Source organism: Orbicella faveolata, unplaced genomic scaffold (genome assembly GCF_042242905.1).
Source record: "Orbicella faveolata isolate gen_17 unplaced genomic scaffold, um_ofav_v1 contig_46, whole genome shotgun sequence".
Taxonomy (NCBI): domain Eukaryota; kingdom Metazoa; phylum Cnidaria; class Anthozoa; order Scleractinia; family Merulinidae; genus Orbicella; species Orbicella faveolata.
Window position 1 is genome coordinate 27,063,444 of NW_028301576.1, and position 11,230 is coordinate 27,074,673.

Here is an 11,230-nt window from a genome sequence, read left to right on the forward strand (position 1 = left end):
GCTAGAGTTTAGCAAAAATTGATGTCAAAATTACAACCCAAAATTGCCATTTTTCAAAAAATCAGTGTATCTACCTGCCTTCTTGCATAGCTTCCTTACCTATACCATTATTTACTTTAGTGACCCAGTTATCAAAATCAGTTGAGAAAAATTTGGCTTGTCAAAGTTTGTTGAATTTTTGCCACAAACTCTCCATGCCCCTCCAAAGGCCGTTCAAAATGGAATTTTCAGTATAATTCATGCCATAAACAAACCAAATTGCTGACATGAAGCTCTTTTTCTGTATTTGGTAAGTGAAAATGAATTGTTAAAGCCAAATCAGTTTCATTGTCAAGAAACACTGTGATTCTTACCTTACAATTGCTCTTCAAAGGCCTTTGATTAGTACAACAAACACCCTGATCTAGCAAAACAAGGGTTAATGTTTTCTTTCAAAACTTAGTACCCATCAAACAGCACAAATGATGAAGGCCTTACCTAGATATAACAATCTTTTTAAACGATGCTTGAATTTTTATTGATTTATATTCAGTTTCAAGTCATAATTCTTCTCCGTTGTTCCAAGCATGGAAAATCTCCATATTTTATCACTCCTGATTTTGTATATGATTACGAGATAAAGTTAGCTTAACAAAAACGTTCGTTAGCATATAATCTATGTCTGTTAACAGCCTGCATAGTTCTGGTAAATACCCACTAGTAAAGGAACATGACCACGCATACATAGATATATTACAAACATACAAGCTGCAGTTTATAGCAGTGTCGGTGTGACCTGTTATTTCAGAGTTCTTTAGAGCGGAGTAAATGAAACCATCCGTCAAGAAGGAATGCACAGTTAGGAGAGCTGGATAGTAAAAGAAAAAGCTTTAGTTGCAAATACAATAACCAAACGAGGCCTTTCATTAAGATGATTTATCAACTGGCCCGCCATTTTGAACAAAGGAGAGAGTGGGAACTGGACCGAGTTCCCATTCTTCTTCCATTTCGCGGGTATGTTTTGTCAGGTGTAAGAAATTCAAGGCTAATTTCACGATGGCACTTTGTTCCTTCGGAGAAGTAAGTGATCAGTGCGGTGCCACGTCATTGGCTTCCCACGAAACAGGAATGGTTCCTTTGTTGTCTTGCGAGATAGACATGACTGAATGATTGAAGGAAAAGTACAAGGGGTCAGGTGCGTCCGGGGCAAGAGGAAGACCTGGTCATACCAAAGCTACAGGTGATTCAAAATATCAGTTAGGGATCATACACGCGCACAAATGGCTTTTATCGCGATCCAGTGGACTCTTTTTATTGTACAGAGACCACAATATTTTGCAATTTTGTCGTCTCAAATTGTTTGTTTGTGACGAAGATTTCCTGGGGTAATTTAGTTGGTTCTTGCGAAGAGAGACTAAAATTCAACAAATTGTTCATAGAAAGGGCAAAAGGGTTGACTAAAATCTTAACTTTGAAAGGTAAAAGTACAGTTATTTTATCACAGCAATCTCGTGAACCAAAACCAACGATAAGAATAACTTAAAGGCTGTTTTTCGTCTGCTCACTCTGTTTACATTCAGCTTTACCTGTGCAGACGCTTATCACGAAATTGCAGGAACGAGCATTGCAGAATGCAAGATTGACCAATCAGGAATGTCAGCAGGTGCTGCTAATAGCAAGATTCCGGGGATAACGAAATACAATAATTTCTCTCTGACTTCTAAAAGCATGCGTGTCTGGCAAGGTTACAATGTTGGAGAGGGCATGGATATAGAGGGGTCTTGGAATGAACAAGTCTCTGGGCTCGAAAGTATTTGGGATTGGACGAATAAGATACCGTGTGTTACACAAAAGAAATGCCAGGCAAAGGGAAAACACGATGTCACTGAGTCTGTCAATACTTTTAGCTGCCTTGAACCTGCTTGTATTGCCACCTTCAAGACAATCGAAGAGGCAGATGGGCACATGGACACAGGTCATCATATTATGACTCCAGAGAAGGAAACCATCACAACGTACGTAGGCAGTCGGCAGCTGTTACGACATCAGTAAAAGTTGCTGGCCAGAAAATTGGCGGGACAGATTATGGTCCTTTGGTGAACTTACGACTGAGCACAGGGTGGGCCTTAAAGAAGCAGAAAGCTGCGGTGAGAATATCTTCGGGTGTCAAAGAACTTTTGAGAAATTTATTCAACAAGGGAGTTAAGGATCTTCACCAAAAAGCTATGCCAGCAGACGTGGTGGAGCAAATAAAGAAATCTTTCCCAGTTTCAGAGTGGGTTGAGGTACAGACTGTGAGAAGATACTTTTCTCGGCTGGCTTCGCCGCAAAAGGGACTTCCAGTTAGTGAAGAGGAGGGTGAAGACGAAGTGCTGGAGAAAGAGGATTACATGAAGCAACTAGTCGGGGTGGCTGAACAAGAGATTGGCCTCAGGCACCCTCTTGTATATGATGATTTCAACTGTTGTAATCTTTCTGCCAAGGGTAGATTAACGAAGGTTCTGGAAAAGCAAACTCAGTCAGCTTCAGTCATTCTGCAAGTATTTTGACGTGGAAATTTCTGGTTGTGCTAATCGTAAAGCATCGTATTACGAACCTCTTATACAATTAGGAAATTCCTGTAATTGCTGCAAGTAACTAATTTTTAGATTCTTCGACTTAAACCAATCAGTGAGTCAGTTAAGGTTGCGCGACTCGTTGACTTGGTCCAGTCATTGCACTCTCGCGTCCGAGGTGATACAATACCAATCACATCTCAAGACGTTTCATGACTTTGTATGAGGCGTTTCATATGAACATCAACTCGCAAAAAGTTTATCACCCAGCTCTCCTAACTGTGGATCCCTTCTACATTGTATGGTTTCACTTACTGAGTGATAAAGTATTTGGGAAATCTGATGGATCGCAGGTCACCAAGACACTGATCACTGGAGCTCGTATGTACACTGTATCTACGTTTGGTCATGAATCATTACTGATGCAAGAGCTATTTAGCGTATCAAAACGTCAGACAAAGACTATCTGTTAATGATCGTTTTTGCTAAGCTTACTTTATCTTTTGAAAAATGGCTTGGAAAATTTTGGGACTTTCCATGCTTGCGGTGATACATGGAGATATGACCTGAAAACTATAAATCAGAGAAAATCTCAAATATTTTTTGTATGAAGGTAAGAACATTGTCATTTGTGCTCTGTGATGGGTACAGGGTACATTGGGGGCCAGATCATTTTCAGCAGCAGCCCCGAAACTCTGGAATGGCCTACCTGAAGAGCTCTGTCAAGCAACATCACTTAACAGTTTTACATCTCGACTTAAGACTTATCTTTTAAAGAAGTATTTTTATCATTTATAATTTTATTTTATTTTTATGGTGATTGCAAAGCGCTATTGATCAGAATATGTAAATATGCGCTATGTAAATTGGTAAATTATTATTATTATTATTATTACAGTCAACTCTCTCGTATGCGACCACCCTTGATGCAAGACAAAGTGGTTGCTTATGCTGAGAAGTGGTCATCTACGGGGAAAAATAAGAGAACAAGCTCAAACCGAAGTGATTAATGTGACTACCTAAAGTTATTACCTAGCGAGCAACAACTTAGGCAAGACAACTGCCGATAATGATTCAAATTGAATAATGCTTAAAACTGTTGAGAATTTGTACATAACATCTTACATCAATGTTACAATCCATTTTTGCCTGCAGATCGTATTGCAGCCTTTTTTTGTTAGTTAACTGCTATGATCTATGAGCGCGCTTGGTCAGCACTTTTTAAAACTGAACTTTTGTGACATTTGAGCAATGGTTTTCTTACAGTCATATGTGATCATGCCGCGTGGTTGCTTACGAGAAGCAGTCGCTATGACTGACTATGACTAGGTTTTCAAAGAAAAAATTCATCCTTTTTTGGTTCAAAGACAGGCCTTTTAAGAGCAATTGGATGGTAAGAGTCGGGGTAATTCTAAACAATCACACTGATTTGGCTTTAACAATTCATTTTCACTTACCAAATACAGAATAAGGGCTTCATGTCAACAATTTTTTATGGCATGAATTATGCTGAAAATTCCATTTTGAATGGCCTTAGAGGGGCATGGAGTGTTTGTGGCAAAAATTCAACAAACTTTGACAAGCCAAATTTTTCTCAACTGATTTTGATAACTGGGTCACTAAAGTAAATAATGGTATAGGTACGGAAGTTATGCAAGAAGGCAGGTAGATACACTGATTTTTTGAAAAATGGCAATTTTGGGTTGTAATTTTGACATCAATTTTTGCTAAACTCTAGCCCTGGGCTCCTCTCTGTCCAATACCTCGAGGACAAAGTTACATGTATGAAATGAAAGCTCTGTTATAGTAGAGTTCATGGTCAAATTCATTTGGAAGCACAATTTACCAATTGGGTTTCATGGCACTTTCAAAATGTCCCCTGGAAGGCTGGGTTTTTGGTGCTCAAAGGGCAAAATGTGAGACCCCCTGAAACTCCAAAACTAAAATTCAGAGAAGTGAGCCAAATGGGCTTTTGAAATATGTCATTGTTCCCAACTTCTGTGCAAAGTTTCAGCCAAATCGGTTGACCACACCTTTTGGCCCCTGGAACACTTTCTCAGACAATGACACTTAAAAGCTAACTTTTCGTGCGATTGTATGGAAAACGGAGTGGTGTCAAATAAAAAAGTTAAAGCAAACTTTCGAACAACGCGAAGTTTCTCCCTTTGTTGTTTTCGAGTCAACAAGTTATCATTGGCATTTCTTTTCTTTGAACGTTTTTACTACTCCAAAGCCACTGTCTATTGATGATGATCCAAACAGCGGAGTGCGCGCCAAATTTCAACGTTTGTTAACATTGTGCTATAAAAATAGTATTAAGTATACAACTTGAGTAGGCAAGAGGGACGCACTCAAATTAAACATATTTTCTCAGTTTTGCGGTTCAAGATTAAAAAGATAACATCTTGCTCATTCGTTTTTACCATTTGACCGACCAGAAAGAAACTCTTTTATTATGAGTCTGTTTAATGTCTTATTTGTGGTTAAATTCGGTGGAAATAAAAATTTGGTTCCCTTCTTGCTAAGCTTGCTAGGGTCAAACAACCATGAGGCAAAACAACACAGTTGAAAAACTGAACTCGGGAATTTGCTGGTTTGCTAGTCATAACAGCCATGCTCACCCCATTCCCGGGAAAACTTTAGTCAAAATGATAGTCAATGGGCAAATTAGGAATTTGTATCATGAGGCTGTTGCCTGGTTCTCGAATATAAGTCTAATTTCAAATTGTATTCAGCTTCACTTATCAAAAGGATTTCAAACGGTTAATATCAAATTTAGTTAACATTAAATTAATATTATTTAATTAATATTAAATTTAGTTTTAAGGCCTTCCAGAAAGGACTATGAGTATTGTTTAAGAATACCTCGGCCAAGTGATCCTTCACAAGGGCCGCCTCCTCCAGAGGGGGTTCCGCCATTAACCTAATACGTTTATGTTGTCCAGTGATGAACTTGAGAATAGCCAAGCTTTTTCATGATTATACTTCAGAACAGTTGTCTCATATAACAACGTGTAACTAACTTTATTTTGCTCTGAATCAATAATTACAGCATGTTCAAAGCATACCCGGAACATAGTTGAAAATTAACATAAACCAAGTCCCATGAGTCCCTGCGCACTTCTCCTCTCCTTACCATTTTATTTCGCTCTGCGGAAAGCATGGCTGCAAAAGATAGTGGTGTGGATAATCCGACCCTTAGCCAAACCATCAACGGACAATCTTCAAGCAGTACAGTTCAGCAAGGTGCACCCAAAGGTAAAGATCTTGTTTCTGAACTTTTTAAGGATCCGGATGCATTACATTTGCTCCGCAATGCACTTTTTGCACAAGCCCTGAATGAAACGGATTCTGGAGTGCTCAAGGCTTATCATACGGCTCCAGATTTAGAAACCCCGGCGACTAAAAGGCCAAAAAGGGGAAATGAAGACTCTCACGAGGTCATTCATGTTGATGCAAACCCTGAGCAAGCAATCCAGGGCGATGAAAGTTTGGATGCAAGTAATGATGATGAACAAGACATCAATTCTACGTCTCGTTGCCAAGTCAGTGAACAACTTGCCTCACTCTTAGGAACTTTACACAAACCACTATCCGCATTTGAATGCAAGACGATATGCCGGAAATTTCCACGTCCTGATGTGGATGCTATTTATACGCCTACTCTGGATGCGTATCTATCAAGCCTTGTCCCTGGTGTGAAAGCAGCAGATAAAGGAAACAAATTTTTGCAAGATCGGCTTCTAGATTCTTCAGGCCCATTAAGCAACCTCGTTCCCAGGGTCTCTCATCTTACCGCCCCCTGGAGCGAGCGAAGAGAGACCCTGGTTGGGTCTGGTCACATGCCACTTTGACAATTGAGAACGTCAGGGAGGGGTCCTCTCTAATCAGCAGGTTGTCGCGTTGAGCTTTGTCGCGCGCTGCGACCGCCACATTACCTGCAGCGTTTATCAATACTTAGCTTTCGGGCTGAAATTTCGAATAATATCTGTTCCAACATTTACCTAAAGGTTAAGCAAGTCTGTCTCAAGGCAATTTAGTGGTCGTGATTTTCAGTGTTGCCGTCTTACCCACTGGATTTATGGAAAGTCATTCATATTTCAACTGTGGACGTCGAGCAGCGCAATTTCATCCCGTAGTAATTGTTGTTTCTCCTTTGAATGCACTTGATCAAATTGATGCAAAAAAACATGAGAATGTCTCTAGAAAAACGTATAGCTTTCTCAAAGTAAAGCTACGGCAGTCTCTGAAGAAAAGCTGGACGAAGATAAATATTATATTCGTACAACACACTGTGCTTGCAAACAGTTCTAATCAAATAGCCGGGCCCGGCATCACCTGCAACGTCACAATATAGAATGCAAGTAAGCAATATGTTCACGGAATATTTTAATCTTTGTCCCTGGAGAGCCAATACTTAGAGCCTTAAAACATATCTCGCAATAGAAACGAACCTAAACAAAGTATAAGCACGGCATGGCAAATTACAGAGGTGTCAAACTCTGAGAAGCGACGAGCAGTTAACAGCAGAAACCATGCAGACCTACGACCTCTAAAAATATGCTGTAACATAATCAAACGACTCCACTCTACTTATAATTTCCATTTCTTCTAATAACACGGCAAAAAAAATGCCCCTCAGAAACACGCTTGAAGCAAAGAAAGGTTGAGGGATAGAGAATTAAATGAAAATGTGCACAATTCTCTCAAACCGTTGGTGTCACGTACACTAATTTATTAACGACACAATAAAAATTATATTTTTCTTTTTCTAGCCTCATTTCGTTCGAAGATAAATCCATTTTATCGGCAACGACGGCGAAATGTATACCGCAACGAGTTTGCTGTATTTATATCCTTAGCGCTCGGCAAAGTTTGGGGCCCCAACGGCGCAGTGAAACTTCAATAAATCTTTTCACCCTTTTGCTCCTTTCGAAGTGACTTTGGCTTTCAGTGATCATTTAAAAGGTCCTTAATTCTCTAAAATTATTTAATCGCCAGTAACAAGACCTACACTTCATTCTGAGGTAAAGATGAGCCAAACATCTTCCATACACAGCCTTGGCTGCGGTGTGTAATTCTCCATTCGCCTTCGTGAGGAGATTTTTACAATATGTAATGTCCTTCACTGAACCATGCAACCATCAGTGACATGGATTTCCGCTATCAGATGATGGATAAGTTTTCCTTAGCGTTTGCAGAATATTACTGCCGGACATTGCGGCAGAACATCATATCGTTCTTGGTTTACTTTGGTGACAACACTTCCCGAACTCCCGTAGGCTAAGTATAGACAAAATTCCTACTAGGCCGCCCATCCCTTCAATAATTTAATTGTCATCTCCCAGATTCTGGGAGGCACGTGACCAGACCCAACCAGGTTCTCTCTTCGCTCGCTCCAGGGTGCGGTAAGATGAGAGACCCTGGGAATGAGGTTGCCCATTAAGCGTCATGTTTGGACATATTCAAGGTTTCTTAGCTGAGGAGACACCAAGCTCAAATATTACTCTATCGTATGCCCAGATGTCTGAAATGGGGTCCATGGCGTGCAATGTCATGAGACTGGTTGGCAATTCATCTGATCTACTATCCAAACAGTGCCGGATAGCGGTGCTTAATAAGATAAACACTAAGGGAACACTCGTCTCTTTGGCTTCAGAGGAGTTCTCAGATGCCGGCAAAAATCTTTTCGGGGAAGGTTTTGAATCAAAAATTAATATGAGGTCAGAGACGGCCAAGACTTTGCTACAGGCCTCTTTAGTTGGCCAATGTGCAAAGCCCTTTTTTCATGGGTGCACAACCCCATTCAGAAGCCGTGGGAGCCACTGGAGTGGTGCCAACCGAAACTCCCAGTTTCAGACCTTCCCTTTGCAACACCAACCCGTGTCCTGGCAACTTCAGAGGCCGTGGAAGAGGGTCCAGAGGTTTCCATACAGTCCCCCAAACATCAGTCAACCAGTAGAGAGGCTCACAAATTCAACTCCAGGTATGGATCTCAACTTAGCACTTATGCAGGTGGATCATCTTCCACTGGCAGGTCATTTAAGACATTGTTTAAAAAACTGGGAAAAGATAACCACAGACTCCTGGGTGTTGGAGACCGTTTGGAGCCCTCATTTAAATTTTGTGAGCCCTCCTGTTCAAACAATATTTCCCCAGGAGGCTTCCCTCTCAGAGGACGGTCGCTCCCTTGTCACCTTAGAACTTCAAGAAATGCTTCAAAAGGGGGCAATTCACCTGGTTCCCCCATCACAAGAGACTCCAGGGTTTCTCAGTTCCCTCTTTTTAGTTCCAAGAAAAGGGGGTGGTCAGAGACCTGTAGCAAACTTGAAGCCCCTAAACCAATTCCTTTCTTATGAGCACTTCAAAATGGAAAGAATTCATATGGTGAGAGACCTTCTCAGAAAAGGAGATTTCACGATCAAGATCGATCTCAAAGATGCATATTTCACACTCCCCCTTTGCCAAGAACATCAAAAGTTTGAGATTCAACTGGGAGGGCATTCTCTACGAGTTTGCTTGCCTCCCCTTTAGTCTGTCCATTGCCCCTCGGGTATTCACAAAAATCATGAAAGCAGTTCTAGCTCTATTAAGGCAGCTGGGCATCAGATTAATCATTTATTTGGACGACTTGCTCATCATGGCCCATTTGAAAGAAATTCTGAATTGTCATGCCTCAACGACTTTTCATCTTTTAGAGAATTTAGGTTTTACGATCAATTATCTCAAGTCAGTTCTAATCCCAGCTGCAAAAATGGAATTTTTGGGATTTCTCCTCAACTCCCAGGCAATGATGCTGGCTCTGCCAAGGGACAAAGTCAGAAAGGTAAAGAAAGAATGTCAAAGTGCTCTAAATCACCCTCAGATCATGGTGAGAGAGCTGGCCAAAGTGTTAGGCAACTTGACCTCTACCATTCAAGCTGTCTTTCCAGGTCCCCTCCACTTCCGCCACTTGCAGGGAGACAAAAACAAAGCCCTTGCTCATCTGCGTTCATATGACTCCCTGGTTCAGCCTTTCCCCCAGGCATTAGAGGAGCTAATATGGTGGAGGGACAATTTAGATGCGTGGAATGGGAAGAGCCTCGTATCCGCACCTCCGGATCTCATAATAGAAACAGATGCATCCCGCAGGGGCTGGGGGGCCTTCTGCATGGGGGTTGCTACAGGAGGTCAGTGGTCCCAAGGAGAATCTCGGTTACACATCAATTGTCTCCAGCTCCTAACAGTAGCCTTTCCAATACAGACCTTTGCAAGACCCAAAGCTCAAATAAAAGTTGGCCTACTAATGGACAATGTTTCTGCAGCCCATTACATCAACAGAATGGGGGGAACAAAATCACCAGTCCTAGCCCGTCTAGCCATAGATCTATGGGAATGGTGCTTGCAACACAAAATTCAAGTAGAGGTGCAGTATCTTCCTGGGGTCTTAAACATAAGGGCAGACAGGGAGTCCAGGGTCATGTTAGATCTTCACGATTGGAAATTGGACCCATTAGTGTTTGCGGAGGTAAATCAGTTGTGGGGGCCCCTAGAGGTGGACCTGTTCGCATCACGTCTGTCAACCCAGCTTCTTCACTTCTACAGCTTGAGACAAGACCCTCAGGCAGAAGCAGTGGATGCTTTCTCCGAAGACTGGAGCTTGGTAAAGGGATACACATTCCCCTCTTTTGCACTCAGGCAGGTGCTTCAAAAAGATTCTAGATCAACAGGTTTTCTTTCTAGTTCTAGTGGCACCTGTATGGCAAGCTCAGCCTGGTACCCCTTGTTCCTAGAAATGTGTGTTGCCCCTCCAGTTCTCCTTCCACAGTATCCGGGCCTGGTAACTTGTCTGGGGGAAGTACACCCCTTCTCAAACCTACAGTTAGCCAGGTGGCTACTGCCAAGCAATCCTACTCTGAGAAGGGAATTTCAGAAGGGGCTCAAAACCTCTTGGTTACAGCCTGAAGGGGACCTCATCAGCCTATTCATCAGCTTGGGGAAAGTGGGATAGCTGGTGCCGTAAGTGGGAAATTAATTCAGTTCATGCCCCAGTACAGGCCATTTTAGAATTTCATACCGATGAATATAATGCAGGGAAAGCTTACAGAACGCTGAACGTTTATCGTTCTGCCATCTCAAGCACACATCCCAGTATTGATTCAGTGCAAGTTGGGGAACACCCATAAGTGGTTCAGTTATTGCAAGGTGCCTTTAATCTGAGACCCCTTTGCCCAAATACTCAACTACTTGGGACATTGATCCAGTTTTATCCGTTATTGAGAAGTTGGGCCCCGACCAATCCCTCTCGCTTAAAGACCTTTCCCTGAAGTTGGGTTTTCTATTAGCAGTCACCTCTAAGAATAGAGTCTCGGAAGTAGTGTCTCATGATCTTAGGTTTAGGCATTTCTCTCCAGAGGGTGTTTCCTTTCAGTTGCCTTTTTTGATTAAGAAAACCAAGGTTGGACAGAATTTGAAGACCTCCTTTCATTCCAGTTTCCGTAGTAATCCCAACCTTTGTGTCGAGCAATGTTTGAAAGAGTATGAAAATCGCACATTGCCATTCCATGTAGTGGACCCAGCTAAGCCTAACAGATTATTATTTTCCCATATACGACCTCACAAGCCTATCACTTCTGAGACACTCGGTAGATGAGTTAAAGAGGTTTTAGCCAGGGCAGGTGTTGACACCAATATTTTCAAAGCCCATTCAGTACGGG

At 41.7% G+C, this 11,230-nt stretch overlaps 1 protein-coding gene across 1 annotated transcript; it reads left to right on the forward strand.

The window, feature by feature from the left end:
- Positions 1 to 9,288: 9,288 nt before the first annotated feature.
- Positions 9,289 to 10,524, forward strand: LOC110057435 (uncharacterized). The gene has a single exon (XM_020764018.2). It carries the CDS (start codon positions 9,289 to 9,291, stop codon positions 10,522 to 10,524), a length of 1,236 nt encoding a protein of 411 aa, XP_020619677.2.
- Positions 10,525 to 11,230: the final 706 nt, after the last annotated feature.